Source organism: Agelaius tricolor, unplaced genomic scaffold, assembly GCF_023055355.1.
Source record: "Agelaius tricolor isolate 1412-34295 unplaced genomic scaffold, bAgeTri1.0.p SCAF_2, whole genome shotgun sequence".
NCBI lineage: Eukaryota > Metazoa > Chordata > Aves > Passeriformes > Icteridae > Agelaius > Agelaius tricolor.
In genome coordinates, this window is record NW_027269262.1 from 74353718 (window position 1) to 74375337 (window position 21620).

Consider the following 21620-nt stretch of genomic DNA (forward strand, 5'->3'; position numbering starts at 1 on the left):
AGCAGAAACTGACTGCAGAGCCTTGCAGGAGACATGCACACTGTTGCTTTTATTTCATTGAATTTGGAAAAAAAAAATGAGGTTAAATCTACCACAACCAAAAAAGTACCCAAAATACAATGACTGCCCATACATAATCCCTATTTTAAGATCTGGAGAGTGCAGCAGTTTTGGGAAAAGTACCAAGTTCCTCTCCTGTTCGATACCCCAAGAAGTCTTGTCCCCAGGGGTGGTCTGACAGGACCAAGAACAGAGACCTGTAACATTGGAGCTGTGCCACTCCAAATGCAGGGCCCCCAGTCTCTTCCAGTGACTGGAACTGTCAGTTCCAGCAACCAACACCAGTCCAACAAAGCCTAACCTTTGCAATGTGCTTGGTCATACTTCTTTTAAATCATTCCTTAAGTGCATAACTGGCATCTAAATCCATAACCACACTTATTTCAAAATTAGTCCTAAAACTCCTTCTGCAGGTTTATGCTCCCAGTGTATTAGTATCTCCTGACAGTGAAAACACCTGCTGCTAAACTACATGTCAATGTAAATACCAGCTGCCCTATTTTCTCTCACCTTTGAAGGCCAACAGTTAAAGAAAATTAAACACAGACTTGAAGCTATACCATGTATTTGTAAATAAAATAACTTGACAGAACAAGATTACAAAGTATGAAATGAGCCCTTTCAGAATGTTTTAACTACAAGAGAAGTCAATGTTCAGTCCATTTTGTAAAGTTTTAAACAAATATCACTGAGGAATAGGAATATTTCCATAAAACACCTTTTTTAATGCTTTTTTAAAAAGCTTGGACCATATACAACAATTTCAGGTGAAAAATTCCACACGCACGCATTGGTTTGGTTACAGCTTCAGGGGTCAGTGCAGCACAGTGCAAATTTCATTCACAGATAAAAAGATATATGAAGTAGGTACAGGTACATTCTCAAAATACAGGATGTGATCTAACTCTGAGAAACCCTTTTCCCACCACCAAAGGGTGCTGAAAAGTAAAACATATGGAAACCAAGGGGAAAGTACACAAGGAGATGGGACTCTTTAATAAGACAAGTTAATATTTGACAGCTTAAGAAAGAGGAAACAATTGGATAAGGAAGAAAACAATTGTTAGTCATTGCAAGGTATGTACGAGGGATGTTTGGACTTTGATTCCATCGAAAAACTGAAGCTAGCAAGTCTCCACTCCTAAAATAGAAATACCAAAAGATACAAAAAGTAAGCACTATTAACACAAAGTGCCTTCTCAGAACAGCCCATTTTCCCTGCTGCAGGGTCCCCAGTCTCTCATCTTTCAAGGAAAAAGTATATGCAACTCTTTATTTCCACTAGTCTTTCAATATATACAACCTGGCAATTTTACAGAATCTTCCTGGTCCCAAGTCTGTATCAAAGTGTATTTCCCTTTGTGTATTTATTTCCAAGTAGAACAAACACTCCTCAGTGCTTCTAAAGAAAGCCTTATTTTGAGAAATTGTCTAAGCTAAAAATACTGATGCAATTTTCACCTGAAGCAATGTCTTGCAAAGTATGAGTGTTGAGTGCCTCTCTATAGATGCTAAGTGCACCTTTAGCTAACAGAAATCTCATGGAGGGATATGGCTCTGAAGTACTCTGCTAAACTTTATAAAAAAAATATGACTGACACTTTCAGCATACAGAATGGGAGACTAGTGCAACATGCAGCATTGATTGTTTATTCAATAAATACTTAACCCAATTATTGCCAACCAAGGCAAACAGTGCAGAAATTGTCATGTACAGATACAAAGCTTTAACATTTTTTTGTATAAAGTCAGTCACTACTATATCCATACAACTATTTCAAAGAGGTTTTTCTGCTTCAAAATTGAGGTTATCATTATAAAAATACAGAAACATATATTTGGGGGTTTAACATGTCTTTGCAAGTGTAAATTCTGCATTTATATGGGAACATAACACTTCTGTATTCAAGAAATTAAAGTGAACACTATGATAGAGACATTTTCTGCACTGACAATTTCATGACAGTCCTTAAATACATCTCTCTTGGTCCTGGGTATACATTTAAAATGAACTTGCATCTCACATTTATCCTGAGGTCAGCTGTGTAAAAAGGAAAGCCAGTTTTACAAGGATACTTGCAGGCTTCTTGTTCAAAATATGAGGTTATTTTTAAACAAGCCAATAAAACTCCTGGGGGAAAGAAAAAACCCAGTACTCTCACCAGTGTTTTAAGAAAAAAACTTGTGACATCTTTGGGAATTACTTCCAAAAATATGTAGGCTAGCACACCCAAATGCTGTATCACCCAACTAAAATTTCAGTATGCATTTGCCAAATTTGAAACTTAGAAACTGTTCTGAAAACCAAGCATATAAATCCCCATGAAGAATCTCTTAAGTTTCTCATCTCAAGATCCCAATCTACAACAGAACTTCTGCAAGGAGAAAGCTGCTGAGTCCTGTGGGAATCTGCAGAGTCTTCAGGCCTGCCTGCACAGATGAGGACATAAAGGACATAACATTTGGGTGTCCATCATCCAACATGGGGTACAGTTATGACCTTGTCAAAGCTCCACTTTGAACACAGCAGTTATTTTCAATAGCACCAACAATCTCTCAGATACCAGCATTTAGGCAAATACAGACATAAAATAGGTTTGTTTCTTCCTAGATCAGCACAATTGGTACAAGGCACTGCTTGGCATAGGAAGTCATAAGTAACAGCAAAAAAAAGAGTTCCCAAGTTTTGTGACATTTAGGTTTGTGCATTGGATGACTTTGTAATTAATTATATACCATGGCTAGAAAAATAAGACAGTCTACAGGATTAACAAAAACATCACCATCCCGTGCATGCTTAGTTTTCCTCCCTAGTTCTGAAAAAAAATCCCACATAACATATCAATGTGAAACATTAGAAAGTATGGGTTGTTAAATTAAGAAAGTACATTTCATTCTCCAATCTTCCACAAAAGTCTAACCCAGACACAACTCAAGTAAATGAAGTTGGAAAATATTCTAATAACATTTGCATCAGTCTATCCCTGCAGAGGAGAAAAAAAACAACTATTGTCTAGAGAATTCATAGATTGAGGCACATTGCAGTTGAAGATATTCAGGCATATTTCATGGCTAGAACAGGATTTCTCTGAGGAACCTCACTACAGACTTCCCCAAAAGCAGCTCCGTATGGTTTGAAACACAACTTGCAACACATGGAAAAACATTTGGTCCTTAATCGCTACTGTCTTCATCATCATCATCATCAGATACATCATTTAAAGATGACTTAGGTGACTGGCTGTAGGAGTCTGACCTAGTGGACTGACAAGCAGTCATCTCCCCTGTAGACAGAAGGTCGTAGCAGAAGTCGCAGATTCTCACTGGCTTGGAAGACTGGCTGGGGAGCAGGAACCTCTTTTCCGAGCAGGGCCCGCACACGACGAAGCCGCACTTGCGGCAGTGGTGCCGGCGGTTGACGGGCGTGAACTTGGCTTTCTGGCAGCGCATGCACACCGTGGCTTCCGAGTCCGGCACCCACACGGCCGCGTGTTCATTGCTGGGGGTCTTCCCGCTTTTGGAAAGCAAATCGGAAACACACTTATTTATGTGGTTCATCCACTCCGACTTCTCTGTAGCAGTGGCAGCATAAACCGCAAAAGACTTGGTTGGTGTCTTGATAAGCCACCCATTCCGTAAGTCTCCCTCATCCTGGATGGAATCAATAGTGACGTTCTCCAGTGGGATTATGTGCTGTTTGTTGTATTTCTTCTTCTGAATGACAATGTTACCATAAACAAGAATGTCGTTGAACAGGAAAAACTGCCTTGCTTTGGGCTTCTTCCTACAGAGTTTTGTTAGGACTCCCTCTCCAATCAGAACACGGCCAGGAATAGTCAGGGGTTGACCAGCTGCTCCAAAGCAGTTTTCCACTATACTTATTCTTCTAGTATTTGCCTCGCTGTTTGCCAAACGATCCACCATCTTTCACAAGTATCCTAAAATCAGAAAAAAAAGTTTGTTATTACAAGAGGACTGAATTCAACAGCAAGCAGCCTTCCCCAAGGAAGGTACTAACCCCGCATTTCTTAAAATATCTAACAGGACCTGCTGGCTGAGAGGCATTGACTTGGGTTAGATTTAAATAAGTATTAACACCTAAGAATTTTTAGCAACCGATTAGTCTTTTTTCCAAAAGCAAAAATGTTCTATGCAGCTGACAGCTATCTTTATCACACAGACAGCACTTACAGCACTGCATTTGGAAGCCTCCAGCAACAAACCAGTTCCTCTTTAGTAAGGCTACTGTACCCTGGTTTAATGCTCATATTTCTCTTTATATCCTCCTGCACCTTCTCCAGATGGCAACAGGAAGTATCATCCATCATTTCAAATTCTAATGCTACAAAAACATCAAGTTAACTGAGCAGCCTGGAGACCCACATTAGTTTTAACACAACAAACAAATTATATAATTGCTGTTCACATAGGAAACCACACTCCCCAAACTAGCTCACTACTGCTAATTTTTTCCAGTATGCAAACCTTAAATCATGAGCCAAAACCATGAATCTACCTGCTGGAAACATTTTGTACAGGCCACAGCTTGCACCCCCCACTACCTCTGCTTTCATGGCAAACTCTTGAGCCAGGAAAAGGGTGTGAATCACGGCTGGTGGCTCATCACCTGCTTTCTGCTGCCTTCATTTTGCAGGAGTCCCACAGTCTCCTCACCTACATGAGCCACATCTGCATCCATCACATTCAGGCAACCCAGAGGATAAGCCACACAGCTCACAGTTGCTCCTGAGAAAGACTAAGTGACCTGCACCAGCTCAAAGTTTAAAAAAGATTACTTATAATTTTAGGAAGTGCTAATGAACTGTATGGGCCCATTACAGATTAAAGCCCCACCTTGTTGTTCCCCAAGTAGCAAGTAAGATTTTTTTCTTGTGTGAGATAACGGGGAACTAAAATTAAGAAGTCACTATAGTGATTCATACCTTGGCAAACCACTCTTTAGCCTCTTTTGCCCTAGAAATTCCCAGGCAGAAGTCCGGCAAAGGCAAATCCTGCCAACCTGATCCAGATCTGCTCCCTTCAAACCCCTTGTGAACGCAGCCATGAACCTGAACTGTTGTGCTTGATGGAGCAGTGAGACATCTGGCAGAGCCAAGTGCTATGGACAGACTTTCTCAGCACACAGAAGATGCTACCCCATGCCTCACACAGGGCTGATGCTCACAACACCCCTTACTACAGCCACAGCTTTGGACGGTGAAAAGAGCAGAGCAGCAAACACTCCAGTGCCTTCTACCTGTGCTTCACAACATAATCCCAGGTTGGGTAGTGCTCTACATCACCTACTTTTTCCTTAATCTGCACTGCCTGCCATCAGTACAGCATCAGCCTACAACTGAGAGGAAACTGCGCTGAGACACAGCTCAGCTCAGACTCCATCGCTCTGCTACAACCTGATCCAGGCAATCTTCCTCCTATGAATCAAAGCACAGATACTTCCTTACAAAATAGGGATGAAACATCTCACCAGGCCTCATCTAAATAAATATGTTACCTGTGATCACACACATTTTAAGTTACTGCTCTGAAAGTGTAATTAGTTTCACACTGAAGTAGTTTGGCCAAGTGAGCTTGCACAGATATAACTACCTTTTTTAAGCTCTGCACACATTATCTTGTATCGAAGTCTGACATTCAAGACAGAAGAACTTCTAAAAGTTATTTCTCAGCACTGCTTTTGAATTTTCTTTACATGCCTCACAGCATTAGCACAATACATGAGTATTGTATTAACTGGTTTTATGGTTAGGATAAAGCCACCAAATACAAAACAATTTTAAACTGCAGAAGGTGAAGACAAAATACAAACTGCCAAGTAAAAAGTACTAAGAAGGGAACGGAAAAGAAACTAGGAGCTTTTTTATGTGTACTTGCTGCTGTCCTAGGTTCCAAAAATCAAATTCAGGTGCCTGAATGCTGAAGTCCAGAATCTGGAACAACAGTTAATTTCCATTAACTGCCAAACAACCATTCCCATTTAACAACGTAAGAGAAATCAACAGCCTTTGCAAACATCAAAACTGAACCAACAGCCCTTCAAACTTAAAAAGCATGGCCTCAGTCACAGGGTCAGTCTGAAGTTATTTAGTAATCCCATGCTCTCCATGAAGTGGGAAAGGATATCAGTCATCAGAATGCAAAGCAGACAGCCCAGAAAATACATTTTTCTGCAGGTACAAATCAACATGCATCACTTATGATCTTACACTTTTATACAAATTATCTGCAAGTTAGAGCAAGTTACATGCTTTTGGCAGTCTGCAGGGGGGAACACTGCTGCCAGCCCACCCCCACAAACACAACCATATTGAAGGGTTTCAGTGAAGCAAGCTCTCGGTGTGAAGTCACAGCCACCTGTAGGAAGCAGTTGCTGCTCCACAGCTCCAACTCAGCCACTGCACTCCCCGCCAATAAACTGCAAACTCAGTTCAAGGCCACTGCAAACCTTTCAAAATACAAGTCACTGGGAGAAGAAAACAAGGAAGAAAAAACTAAAGGTTTTAATTAACTGTTCCCTAGGACAATTTAAGAGAAAACAACTCCAACCAGGAACGTTTAATAATCATCATGGCTTGAAATCAAGAGACACGACTCCAGAACGTCTGCCTAGGACTATTCTGAGCTTGTTGTGAAAATAATCACTAACTGGACCTTAAACAAGAATCCTGGGAAAGTTAAAGACTATTATGAAAGACAAGATAAATTGCATCTCTTCTAGATTGAAACTTTTTTCTGTGATGGATAAACATTCCCACCTGCCAGCCTCAAGCCTGTAAATGCCAGAGACTGCTACTGCCAATTCCACCTTTCCAAGGCATTAATTGTATTTTCCCACACTAACAGATTGGACCTTTTAGAATAAGCATTCAGATATTTTTCTCTTGAATTTTTTAAAGTACTAAAAATTATAAAAACATCTGAAATCCTATGCACACTAATGCTCATACTCCTTCACTAGCCTTTTCTAAGAAAGGTAGTAAGTTCAGAAATGGAGGGGAAACTATCCAAAATACATCCTGATTACAAATAATCATGAAATGTGACAAAAATAGAAATACAAGAGAAGATATCCCTAACTAACAAGAGCTAAAGTTACAAGAAGTGCACCTCTTGCTCTCATGAGCACACTGACCAAGGAGATTTAAATTAAATACTGTTTGGACACACAAAGGAACTTTTAACCCCAAGATGTCACAGTCCAAAAACAAAGTTATCAATTACCAGTCTTTAAAAATTTCAATCTTATCTTAAAGAATATTCAGATCTATTGTAAGAGATAGCAGATCATCATGCCCTGGAACTGGGTGGCAATATCCTCCTCTCTTCCAGTTAAACTTTATTCTGAAGTTTCTACTGTTGGCCACCATGAGAAACAGATACTGCATTACTGCCCTGAAGATGCAGGATGTCAAGACCTGATCAAACAAAGCGATTCCTGATTAATGGCAAATTGCTGAAAACATACCCAAATCCTTCCTCAAGCAAGTGGAGAATAAACCAGAACTACAGGCTTCGAAATAAAAGGTCAGACAGCTCCACTTAAGGGGAGAGTGTCTTACAGTTTAGTAAGACACTTATATAGTCTCAGTTTATGGATGCTGTGAAATTCATTCACACTTCTATCATATGTGACTGATTTCACACTTCTGGCACACAAACTCCTGAAAGTCCTGAGGCCCTCATGCAAGGTGGACTCCATTTGTGACGGACTGCTGGTCCTCACAGCCATCAGATTCATGTGCTGTGTTCAGATGGCAGCACAATACTAGCTGCTAGTCAAAACATTTAAAAACCTGCCCCCAAACAAACCAAAAGAACACAAACAGATCACTTTGTAAGAAAACTAGCTACAAAGAGCTACTTCCTAAGCAGGGTTTAGCAGCCATTCCAAATAAAAAAATCTTCACTAGCAAAATGCTGCGATACCTTCAGTTTGTCCCTCTCACACACACACTCTTAGTACCTTTCATGATGAAAATGCTGGGCAAAGGCTTTCACTTCCATGGCATAATATGCTATATAAAGGTGAGAAAATACTCATGACACAGAAAGCCCCGACTCTTCTACAACATAAAGAACTGGTTTTGACATTTAAGTTATATCCATTTTCTCTACAAGAAGCTTCTAGAGAAAGAACAATTCTGATATCAAGATCTTGCTCCTCCATTTCAGTCTAATTTTACACTTGTATCCTGTTGGTGAGAACAACCACCTTCAATGTGATCAAACAATAGACATCACTGAAATTTTTGAAGAACCAACAAGTTATCCACTTACCTAAAACACAATCCATGCTGAGGAAGTCACACACTTACTACAGTTATTAACATTCCAAACTACTGCATCAGGAAAATAATTCTATTAGGGTTGCTGTGCACTTACAAGTCACTTTCTACATAATTTTTTCTTTCTGCCACTGTATCCTGGAGACCAAACCAATGCTCTCCCAGGACTCAATGCTTCTTCTACAGGTCTTATTTAAAATAGAATGTTTATTTCATATGCTAGCTCTGCTTGTGACAGTGACCAGACTAAACTGCACAGAATTGCTGCAGCTGAGGACAGACATAAGGAGTCAACCAAAAAGAATGTGATCCTGGCTGACATAGTTACACCCAATTCACTACAGTACATTAGCACTGTAGCAGTTAGCATTAGCACCATAAGCAGAACCACAAGTAACAAAGGTGCTGGAGGGGAGAAATGAGATGAAAAAGCTGTTATGGCACAGTGAGGCAGGCTGCATGCAGCTCAGCACAAAACATTTCCTCATCCCAGCTGAGTGCATACTACCATCAGCAGCACTCCCTTCAGGCTGTAGGACAGGCACAGAGGGTGCACAGGATAGAGACACAACCCAAATACCAAGTTTCTTCAGCAAGACAGCAGAACTGGCAGTGTTCCATTACTTCTGGCTTGAGCAAGAACAAATCAAGTCCGGTGTACAGTCCCTGCTAACAATTGTTAATTAATAAGCATCTAATTTTTAGTATTATTTTTCTTCAACACTCCTTCAAGGGAGAAAAATATTACTGACCTTGTCATAATTGTCAGTTAATCTATCATCATCTTTGCAATTAGCTATTGGGCTGCTAACAACTACATTTAACACATTGCATTAATACAAACCAGGCAGTCTGTATTTCGCAGAGTATGGTATCAGGACACAGGCAGTTTATCCATTCCTATGAATACTCATAGTTAAGGTGACAGCTTTAAAGAAAAAAAGCTTATTTAAGCTGCTGCAAAAAGCACAAGAGCTCAGAACTCATCACAAAGAGGCCCATCCAGTCCTAAAGTTGCAGCAGGATCCTGGGTGTTTCAAAGGCAGATTCAGTAACACAAGTCCAATAAAAAAGTGTCACTAACCACACCATCAGAATGGCCAAGTGAGATCTAGATATGGGTGCACTGAAGCAAATCTAGGGAATAGAAAAGAGTCAGAAATGGAGGAGAACAAAAAAAAGAAAAAAAGACAGAAACAGCAGATCTAAATCAAAGTACGTTATACCTTGCCACGCAATAACATGTAAATAATTATCCAGTTGTCATAGAGAGCCTTCTTCCCACACCTGCACAAACAACACCAGGAACTCTGCTACACCACATACATTCAAATTAACCATCCTTCTTACCTAAAGGTAACATACATGCTTCATTAAAGTTTCTAAGTCTCTTAATAGCAGGCAAAAGTTACAGGTTTTATCATGTTTGACTCCACAACTTGAAGGTTCTGAATAAAACAAATTTCAAACAAATTCATTGTACTTCATTATACTTAAATCACACAAATTAAATATACATGAAAGGTACAGAAGAGGGTAATTTTTTTTTGCAAGACAGAAACAAGTAAATTGTATACTAAAGACAGACAAGAACTATCTGCAGACCAGGTATCTAATGTGCATTAAATGACTGGTTTGTAAGAGGACTCATTATTTGGAAAATATATTCACAGAGGAAAACATCAATCTTCCTAAAAAGAGTTCATCAGGCATAATCAGTCATTTAGTTATATGGAAGTATTTTAGTAACAAGTTTAAAGTAATTATTATATATTATCACATCAGACTCCTACAATTTTCCTCTTGCACTTTACCTATGCAAGGAACACAGGCTAATTTGAGTTACAGCTGCATAAACACCAAAAACTAAGTTACCCAGAACCCTCATACATCCCTCACTTAAAGCCCTGTCTGACACAGTAGTATCACTAGATTTTGTGGACAAACTTCCAACTATACAGGCATCTCACTACTGTTATACAGTATGGTGACCTCCATCAATATTATATATATTGCTCTTAAGAGCAACATTTGACATTATGCACTACTGCCAAGTAAAACACAAGTGTAAATTTCTGAAGTGCAACCTGTTTAAGGAAACTTGTCCATGTTTAACATGCTGAAAATAGCTTTAGTGTGGAAAATCGCTGAACTAGAAACACATACAGCAGATCTGATACAAGTGAGAAGACAAATCAACATGTTTGAAATCTTCCTTCAGCCTCACTAGTTACACCTCCTACCCTGCATCCTTCAGTACTTCCAGAGAAGGCTGATATTGACTCTTGTCCTGGCTGGCAAAATTACATTTTCTATGGATTTAGATCTCATCGGCTGTAATCAGAATCCAAGCATTCAAAGGTGGCACAAGCCACCTTTACAGTCCTTGACAAGTAGGGCCAATAACAACAGCTGGATTAAACATAATACAGAAAAAGACATTTAATTAAACTTTATTTCTATAATTTAGCATGTAAAATAAAATACTGAGGAAAATTAAGTGTTATGTATCCATCAACCCATTTTTTAATTTCTTAGTATTTCATTCAATTATCTACAGTTATTTAAATAAATTTGTAACAATTAACTGATGGCTTTTTTAGTGTTAATTATATATTTGCATTATTTACCACTTTCTTTTTATTAAATAGTAAAAAGACCAATTTGAGCATAAAGTTAAGTGAAATAAAAAAAATTCACCCACAAAAATATTATGTAGATAGGAGATATGGGTATGACAAATGTTTTCTAAAGGTCTTATCACTGCTAAAAGCTGACACGACAGCCTAACAACTAAATGCCTGTCCTGTGCTGGAGCTAGGTGGATGCTATTTAAAATATAAGACAACAACTCTCACTTAAAGAGAAATACAGCCTTCTAACAAGCAGTTCTCTAAATGATTCTCTTCAAAAAAGTATTCCCCAAACTGCTGTATATAACAAACAGTCTTGCTATCATTACCATAACCAGCTGGTAAGGATATAGAGGATAGCCCCAATAATATATCAAAGATGTATCAAGTACAACAAAAAGCTTCATCCCAATACTGAAAAGAAAGAAAACCAGAGATATTAAAGAGACTTTATCAAGCTGCAGATGATAGCTGGAAATGAGGCAATAAGATCCCTCTGAACTTCAGCATAGTCTTTATCCAGATAATCACTTTTGACTGACCTGGTTAATAGCTGCAGTGTTCAGAAAGCTACTGATAGTGGGACAGAAACTTTGACTTGATTTACAGACCAAAAAAACCCTTTTCCTTACAGCAATGTAAGCATTGAATCTTCAAACCATTTCCCACACCCTTAGTAAATAATGGTATTTAATAAAGGCAAAAAAGCTGCAAGATAAAACACTAGAAAAGATGATGGCAACACCAAGGCTGCTTCAGATTACAGATGCAGAAATGCTTGCAACATTTTATTCTGAACACTATAAAGAAAGAGTGTAAGCAGCCATCAGTAGCACACTGGCAGGAAAGAGGGTGTTACTGTGGATCTCTCCCAAGTCCCATTTTATGATTCCCATGATTTTTAGGATTTTCTATATGAACGCATTTTTTCTTCCCCCCATGAAGACACATCTTCCTGCATTGTGCAAGCCTGTGGAGCAATGGCTGCAGTGTGGGGAAACACAGATTAGCTAACGCACCCCCTTACTGGTATATCCAGTATGACCCAGCAATCTTAACCCTTCATTTGTCTCAACCTGCTGGCCAGTGCTGTGGCATCAACCACAGAAACCAGGCCGGAAATATGTTAACAGCAACCACATCACTTCATACTGTAATGTGCAGCCTGCGAACGCTCTGCCTTGACAAAACTTTAAAAACCTTCAGATTATTTCTGAGTCCAGCATATAGTCATGTCCAACTACATCCTGGAAGTCATAAAAGCAAATCCATGCATTTGTCTGGTTAGATGTCATTATAAACCTATAATTACTATAATGAACCATATGACAGTTCATACAAACTATAATTAATTGTTTTGTTTTTAACTTCTGCACATGACAGTCACAAACCAAATCCTACTAAAATTCTTCTTGAAAGCACAGTGTAGATATTCTTGTTTTAACTGGCTGACATCTTATAGTTTAGTAATTCTTTCTACAAATTACAGTTAATTTTTGTATATTCTAATTTCCATCTTACAAGCAAGGACTGCTCTTTCCCTTTAATTCACCAGTTGTGTAATAATTGCTCATATAATGTAAATAATTCTAAATGTATAACAACAACCAAAACCTCACTTTATTATCAAACCTGCACAGCAGGTGCATTGCTTTTCAAGTTTGCATTATCCAAAGGAGTTAGGAAGTCCTGAGTTAAGAATGCCTAGAAAGGCCAATTCTATCTTCAGGACAGAGATAATTTCTAGGGAGATCTTTCAAGATGTATGACCTTACATCCCCTAACCCACTCAGAAGCTCATTTGGGTACAGAAAGCTATCCTTAGCAAAAGACTATTTATTTTGCCAAGCAGCATATGCATTAGCACAATAAGAGCAGAGCAGAGCTGTTTTACTACTCTTTACAGGCTACTCTGCTGAACAATCGCCACACTCCTTGAGCTGCTGTATACAGGCAAAAACATCCAAGTTCTGCACCTCAGCTCCTCACAAGGTTTGGTATTTAACACCATAAACCTCAGCTGGAAATAGAACACCAGCTTAACCTGCTTGTAAACAGAAAGTCCAACTCCCACATTCAGAAGGGTTATAATTCTAAGTAATCATAGAGGAGACACAAAGAAAGGCATGCGGAAGAGGGCTGTCCCACCATACACGTCTGGCCTGTTTTAAACCTGCCCTGCATGAAGGATCAGAGGAACCACCTTGGCCATAAGGCCACGTGCAGGAATAGCAGCACCCCTGCTCCAAGCAAGAAACATGTGGCACCCATGAAAAAAACAGAGAAATCCAGAATTAGCAAGTTCAAAGCTGCTCCCACTATCTTCTCCTGCTCGGGGAAAACATGAAAGATGGAAATGCAAGCAGTACTAAAGGGTTTGTGCCACAGGGAAGTGCCTCAGTGCACTCCTAGACCAATTGGAAGGGGTTGTATTTCCCTCCTGTCCCCCTGCAGCACCAGAAGTCATCCCTGAATGCCTCTTAGGAGAGAAGATACCTCACTGCAGAAGTCCAGGAGGAAAATTCTTGTAAGTGGCCCAACTTTTTAATGAAGTCAGCTGCTTATTACCACTGTCAGGCTTCTATTTACAATAAACCATGGTAGCTGGTACTGTTTTTGTCTTCTGGTGTGATAGAGCTGCTGCTGGGAAGAAACATTTAATTCTTCATCCCCCACCTGGCAGTCAGGGGTTGGAGCAAACAGAGCAGCTATCTAAACTAACTTCTGTGTCCTTACCCATCTCTTGATAAGCTGAGCATTTCCCAAGCACCTACACAGGCTTGCATGGCTTTGAGCAGCACTTTGGGAGCTGAGGTGCTGCCACATTTAGATGAGAAAATTCTTAACACTGTTCAAGATGTGAAAGAGAAGGTTGCCAGCATGAGCATGTGAAATAGCTGGAATTAAAGGAATTATTTAAAAAGCAACCAACCAAAAATATACACAAAAAACCCCACAAACAAAACAAACAAACAAACAAAAACAACAACAAAAAAACACAGCACACAGCCAAAAACCCTGAAAGCTTGAATTCTGCAGAGATGAACAGGCAGGCCTGATCCACCATGAATAGTGCTCAACTTTGACAAACTTGTCTCTCAAAGCACAAAAAGCTAGATCTAGGCAACTACAGGCACAGCAAATACTTGCAGCTGTCAGCATACTAAAACAGGGATAAGTAAAAAGGTTGATATTTTGTATATCTAAAAATTATGTATTAATAAACTACATAACACAAGCATGCCCTTTAAAACTAATTAACAAACAACTGACTAAAAAAGTTCAGTATTCAGATCAAGTTTTTGTTGTCATGGGAAAACACCTCAGTATTTTGACTTGCCATCTGCAGGTATTTAAGAGCACTGTCAGTGGTTTAGTTTAACTTCTGGTGCTAGCAAACTGCATCTTTCATTTTAACCAAAGCACTGGGGACATACACCAGAGTACAGTTTCAAAACCAATTTCCACAGACCTGAAGTTTAAAAAAGCTGAAGTTTTCCACAGTTCTAAGTAGATAAAAGACATCAGAGGAAACATAGCCAACAGATCAACACTTTAAATGTGCCTGTGCAGAGGACAGCAGCCTGGGATCCTGCTCCACCTCAAGAAGCTCCAGGAGACACAAACCCCATCTGCTGAGTCGGTGCCTAAGAGATCACTTGACCAGGCAGCGATACCAAACACTGGGATGCATTTTTCTGTTTACAATTAAACGTTTCCCTACTCCAACTGTTTAGCTGTTTGGAGAGCCTCTCCCACAAAATGTTACTCTCCAGTTTGGCAGCAGGGACAGGGACTCGCCCCTCCCTTGCAGGCTGCCCGGACAGGCGCCGGGTGTGCCCCTCCCATCCGATACACGGCTCTGCAAGGAATAGCTTAATGCTGAGAGCCCCCTTCGGCAGCACCGGGCCACACTCCTGGACGAGCAAATTACTCGACAGACATACACACTTAACATTAAATGGACATTGGGTGAGAGGCATTAAAAAAAAAATACCAGCCAAAAGGACCTGACCAATTTCTGAGCAAGCTAGAGCCTGCTTCAGCTTTGTCAACCCCGCGTAACAAAGAGAACCCACTGCATCAACATTTTAAGTTTTAGAAAAGACCTATTTAAATGCTTTTGAGGAGGGGACACAGCATCATTAGTATAGAAAAACACAGATGCAGCTGTTCTACAAGAACTACTGCCAAATCCATCTTGCAAGCAATTTTGCAAAACCAGATTGGCTGTGTGGTTTGTTGTTGTTGTTGTGGATTATTACAGCACACACGGAGATAACTTGTTAATGGCTACCCAGACCTCTCAGTCAATGTGAAAAAGAGGATTTGGTTTCCAGTGACTGAAATAAATTGCATTTTTCAGCATGCTTCTTGCAGCAACTTTAACTGACAAGTGCAGAACATTCACAGAAAGATCTCTATACATCTGTAAGACACAAGTATACATTAAAAATAGCACCTCCTAGATCTCAGGGCACCTGCTTGTTTCAGCACCTGAGAGCTACCAGACCAGCTACATGTTCCAAAGACCTTCATCATGTACACAGAATTTACTTTTCCTTTTTTTTTTCCCCCCACAAATGCAAACCTGCATTTTCCTACAAATGCAGCCTGTTCAGTGGCTCATGTATTTTTATTATGCACAGGTACTTAAGACAGTGTTAAAAAAAAAAAAGCTTTCTGTTTTAAGTTTTCTTCAGTTCATTTTTATTACCATTATGAGAGAAGTTACTGACTTCACTAACAGTCTAACAAGGACTAGAGGACAGGTAATAATTCACAGCATGACCAAACTAGAGAGAACTACCAAGTAGTCAGAGCCTGATGAGAGCCATTAATTTTCTACAAAGTACTACAACACAAAAGGACTTTCACTTTTAGCAAGCCCTGTTTTAAAAGAGAGCAAAGTTTTCCCATGGAGTCTCACAATTTACGAGCACAGCATAACATAATTGCTATTTTATTTTTATTATATCATTTTTTTTCACCTGCATGTGTTCTTTGAATCCTGTTATAGGAAAAGAAGTTACAAAACAAAGAGGTTTCTTTTATCAGCTCAGTAATTTTAAGCATTTCCACAAAACTAAACAAGACAAGCCAAGTAACAAAACTCAACCTTCTCCTCTCTAAGCAGATGCAACCACCTCAAATTTCTCCTGCTCCTGACCCACCTAAGCTAAGAAATTTCTACTTTGAGGGGTAACCCTAATAATATATCATACTGCAGAAATACTTTCAGGAGGCCAGGCAGCTGATTGCTGACCTAACAGGATCAGACATAACACTGCTGGAGCACATTTTCAATATTATAGTAAGAAAAACAGAATATATAGACATACTGAACTCTTTCAAATTCTTCACTCCTTAATTAAAAAAAGATCCAAGTAACTTCTACCACTAGTTCATCAGCAAGAATGGACTAAGGACAAGTATGACTGGTTGCAGGGAATCCTTTCCCTACTATTTAAAACCACTGAAACAAGTTGCCCAAATTTGTACCAAAAATGGCTCATACCCCAGTAACCATGTGCAGCGCTGGCATCAGGAGATCCCAGAGATGCAGGCAGCCAAAACACAGCTTAGGGCTTGGAATCAAACTACATGCAATTTTCAGAAAGCTTGACAACACTGAAGTGCTGCAATCACAGACCTGTCACTGCTGATCCCTAGCAGTATTTAAAATATCTTTATCCAGCATTATTTAAAAACACATAAGCCAATATGTGAAGGGTTGAATTCTCTTTCTGAGCAAGGGACATAAGACCTTTCTTACATCAAATCCTGCTACCTGGTGACACATGGATGAATGATGAAGGTCTAGAAAACTGACATCTGACAGCTATTAATAAAAGCCAAAAGGAAAGCTATAGCAATGATACCATAAATAAAATTTGTCACTCTTCAATGCAACTGGCTTTTCAAACATAACCTGTGTGTTAAAAGGGCATTTCACTTCCCTCGATGCTGTTAACCTAGATCAGAGAGAGGGGTGGAAGGGGAACTAATCACTGTCACACACAGCTTTCAGCACAGAAGTACACTGAAAATCACTCTCAGAAGTTTTACATTACCAAGTATTGACAGCTAAGGCAGGAGAAATTTAAAGCAGAAGGAGAAGAGTAAAAACAAGGAGTTATTTCCTGAAAGAACCCCTTAATCACAGCAGCTTACTGTAGGTGATGGACTTCCTGGGAAATGCACTCACTGGCCCTTTTCCCTTTCACTGCTTGGCAGATGTGTTTGATTTATTAGTTATATGGAAAGCAACTGGAGTACAGACTATACAGAGGACAATTGGAAAACTGCACAAAAGTTTGCACTGAAGTTAACCCACACAAGGAAGATGCTGGCAACCTGAACAGCTGTATGTATGGTACACTGTTAATTTGGTTAGCAAATTATGTGTACACTTTAGAAATGCAGATGTTAAAGAACATGCTGTAACTTTTCCTTTTTCAGAAGGCATATTAAGCACTTAAAACAGTTACCTCTAAATTATATGCTGGAGGCACAAGAAGCACTTAAAAAAAGTTAAAGCTGCTGATACAAAGATCCTATTTATCACTACTTAGCAGCCCCTGCGTCTGCTTGAATCAGTGAAATTTCTCAAGAGACTGCCTCTCAACACAGTAAATAACTGCTTGCACGTCATCTTATTACATTCATCCACATTCTTACAACCTCCATTACATTGAGGATTGGAGGGCAGGGTGATGCAGCAACAACATTCCTGTAATGAAAATCCTTAACTTTCAACTGTTTTTTTTCTTCTTTTGGCATGTGTAGCACGATTTTGGCACAGAATGACAAATGCCAAAATCCTGCCACATTACATACACAATACGCTTAACACTGTTTTTTACTGTAGAAAAAATGATGCAAAGAGGAAAAAATAGAAAGTCACTCCCTTCCATTACATTTTTAAAATCCTTAAATTATTTATGGTCACTAATAAGCTAAAAAAATCCCAACGAAATGAACAAAAAAAAAAAAAAAAGTTTTTGTCCAAAGAAGCAGTACTCTTACCAATGTATGCAACTGAAGTCAACATGTGTGCATTTTTGACTGTGCAGCGTTGAAGTGGCAGGCTGAAAAACAGGCAGTACACTCCTAACACTTCTGCACAATAGTATTTATTTTCATAAAAGGAGAATCTTTGTCCTACAAGTCTCAATCAAGCCCCTTCTCATGTGTACAGACTCATTTATTTCAACTGGACTACTCCTGCAGCCCTGAATTTGCAGGACTCTACTTGCTGGCATAATCCTATCCTACAGTTCACGACAACAATAAAATAATCTTTAGTAAACATATTCTACCATAGAGTAGTATTTCACCCCTCTCAACTATAAAAACAAGTCCTCCAATGAATCATGAAGACAAAAGTTATCCTACAATAGCAAACTTGGCACTTGCAGCATTAGGGAGAAGTTTTAAATAAGTGTTTCTATTTCAGAAATCCATATTTGCCTGTATGTATTCTCTTTTGGAATATCATACTTTCATCCAAATACTGAATTAATTCATGAAAGTACTAAAATATACATATATAAGCACGATCTATAACTTTAAAAAAAATCCAAAAATTAAATGGAAAAAGTAAGCTTAAATATTAACACAGCTTGAAATAAGTCACAAACATACCTTTACAATTTGAAGCTGTACAGAATAAAGCTTCATCTCCTAGTACAAAATCAAGACTTCATACTTCTTACCTATCGTGATCTAAGAATTGTATTAGTTTTTAATACTGGGATTTCCTTACTTGACATCACCCATTAAGAGGTGCACTTTAGGAACAAAAACTGGCATGCCATTTTGTTTGCTAGGACACCACTTCCAACATTTTATCTAACATACATTTTCAGAAAATCAGGTCTGCAAATACTAAAAAATTCAACTCTGCCTTATCTATGGGCCATGCCTTGATGCAAAGCTTTCACTTAAACACCTCTAGCCCTCTTTGGTGAAGACAAGCCACTAAAAATGCTGTAAGTGTATGAAACCAGTGTTTGTACTCTGCCATAATTGCTCTCATGGGGCTTTGGGCAATGCTCTGTCATATCGTGCCTCGCCTGAAATTGCAGTTCCACCTCTTTACTGCTCTGAAACTACCCTGCATCCACTAACCACAACAGCAAAACTTAGAACCTACCGTACCTTTTGAATATAGCAAACAGTTTGCCAATGGTAAATCTTGTAAACTAAAGGGTTTTAGGACACTATGGATAGATCCTTCTGTCACTCTGGGGACATGTCTAATTACTACCGTTAAAGCTCAGCCCTTTATTTAAGTGAGACAGGACAAAACTCTAGCTGAAAAATTATTTCATCACTGCATCTAATGAAAACTTGCTTTTCAGGTAAAAAGATGCTACTCTCTTTCTACAGAATACAACAAGAAAACTGAACCAGCTTCTCCAGCTAAAAATTTCTACACACCAGCTCTCATTTAGCATTTAAGGGACTTCCTCTATGCGGGCTTCTATGCAGAGCAAAACTCAGACATACCAAACGGCACACAGCTGATTTGCATTCAGAAGGAAGAATTTGGGACTCAGGCACACAACACTTCACTTTCACTGTTGTTTTCAACAAAATTGGTGGCACTAAAACTCTTGGGAGAGTATTATTTAAGAAAGTGAGCTGATATAAAAGACATTTAACAACACTGGGATTCCTATTACCCACTGGAATTAGTCAACAGTATTTAGATTAGAGGCTAAAAGCAAGAGCACTGCCTTCCGAGCTAAAGAACCGATTCCATTCTGCATGCTGATGACTGCACACAAAGCAATTAATCTGCAGGATCTCAGCGCTGATTATATTGCTGTCTTTAAATACTTCCTTCAGACAGGCATCCCTAAAATAATTCAATATACAAGTATCAGAATTTAAGATCTAAATATTTAAGTTCTCCTTATTTCAGGACAGAAAGAGGAATTTGCAGTCTCAGTTCTGAAACAGATTCCTGTGTTGTGGGTCAGGTTTTAGAGTCACTTTGCCTACTGTATTAACCTCATCTGACCTTAAGCTGTTAGGCACATTGAAGCTTCAGCTATAGTGTTTCTCAAATAAGCATCAACCCTTTCAGTAACTCTTAGCACAGCCTGAGGACAGCTTGAATTAGAACTTAATGATGCTTCTGGAAGCATTTGCATCAATTGAGCCAAAAGACAATCCTTGATCTCTGGTTAAGGAAAACGTCCTTTTGGTTATCAACAGCCATTGTACTGATGCTTCATGTCAAAACTCGAGTTACAGCTATTTCCCTTAGTAGGGACAAAGCCGATGCCAGGACGTGCTGCTCAGCAGACTCACCCATCGCTTTCTTGCCGTGATGAGCAGTTTTGCCATTTATAAACATCGGTGCCTACGAACATAAGTATTTCAAATGAGGCGAGAGGAAAAACATGCAGCTGTCTTTTCTCGAGCTACTTTCAGAAAACAGCCTATGAGCCATACGTATCTCTGGCAGACTAGTTACAGTCCCCTCAAAACAGGCGAATTTCATAGAGAGAAAAAAAAAAAAAAAAAAAAAAAAAAAGCACCTTATGCTCGCAGCCGCACGACTCGCGGTTCCGCTGTTTTTTTCACAACAGTGCCAACACTTTTCGGGCGACTCGCTCCGAGAACGACACGGAGTTTCACCGGGCAAGCGAAGGGTCGGGGGCAGCGCGGCCCCGCCAGCCCGCCGGGGCAGGAAGCGCCCTCCGCCCGCCCGCCTGTCCCGCCGCCTCAAGGCGTCTCGGCGGAGTCACGAGTCGAGGAGTTTCGGGCACTTACGTAACGCCGCGGGGCCGCCGCCGTTGTTGTTGTTTCTCCCCTTTCCCGAAGACGAAGTCGTTTCCGAGACCCTCAACTCCCTCAGTGCCCTGGGACAAGCTAGCGCCCGCCGCCGTCGCTTCCTTCCCCAGGTCCTGCCCGCCCCGCCGCCTCCCTCCCTCCCTGCCGGCGGGACGCGGCACTGCCCCAGCCCCGCGGCGGGACAGCGGAGCCCAGCGCCGCCTCCCACCGAGAGCTCCTTCCCCCCGCCCCGGGCAGCCCCCGGTTCCCAACATGGCCGCGGGAGAGCGGCCGGAGTCCCGGCGGAGAAGGGCTCCACAAGGAAAGTTTCTCTCTCGCTCCCCAGCCGGCCCCAACCCAAGCCCATCCCCAGGCGCCCGGAACACGGCCGGACAGCACTACTCACCCGGTACAGCCCGCTCCGGCCACCGCCTGCCCTATTCGCCGCACGGCCGCGGTCATACACCCCGCGCCGGGGGACGGGCTCTGGGACACCGCCCGGCGGGGCGGGGCCGCCGCCATCTTGGGCGGGAAGGAGTAGCGCCTCAGCCGCGAGCCGCCTGCCCTCAGAGCCGCCCTGAGCGGGGAGGGCGGGCCGGGGGCGGCTCGGCCGATCACGACCCATGAGTGGCACCTCGTGGAAGAGGGATGCTCCAGGCAGGATAGCTGCCTCGTGAGGTTTTTTAAAGAGATGTTCCTTGTGGACGATCGCGGGTTTGTGTTTGTGCCTGTGGCTCTAAGTGTACTCGCCCAGAGGTAATTCAGGATGGGCACGTTTTTGACCACCTCTCTCTACGCAGCAGATGGAAGGGAATTAGTAACTCTTCAGTCT

At 40.6% G+C, this 21620-nt stretch overlaps 1 protein-coding gene across 8 annotated transcripts; it reads right to left on the reverse strand.

Annotated features, from left to right (window-relative positions):
- Positions 1–608: 608 nt before the first annotated feature.
- On the reverse strand, positions 609–21346 carry PLEKHF2 (pleckstrin homology and FYVE domain containing 2). Of its 8 annotated transcripts, none has more exons than XM_071421560.1 (4): positions 21195–21346; positions 20324–20375; positions 18029–18090; positions 609–3998 (listed from the first exon to the last, which is right to left on the reverse strand). In XM_071421560.1, exon 4 carries the CDS (start codon positions 3982–3984, stop codon positions 3235–3237), a length of 750 nt encoding a protein of 249 aa, XP_071277661.1. In that variant the 5' UTR covers positions 3985–3998; positions 18029–18090; positions 20324–20375; positions 21195–21346; the 3' UTR covers positions 609–3234. The 8 variants fall into 8 exon arrangements, with proteins under 8 accessions (XP_071277661.1, XP_071277658.1, XP_071277656.1 ...); XM_071421557.1 differs by lacking the exon at positions 21195–21346 and adding an exon at positions 20554–20782; XM_071421555.1 differs by lacking the exon at positions 18029–18090 and having other exon boundaries at positions 765–3998.
- Positions 21347–21620: the final 274 nt, after the last annotated feature.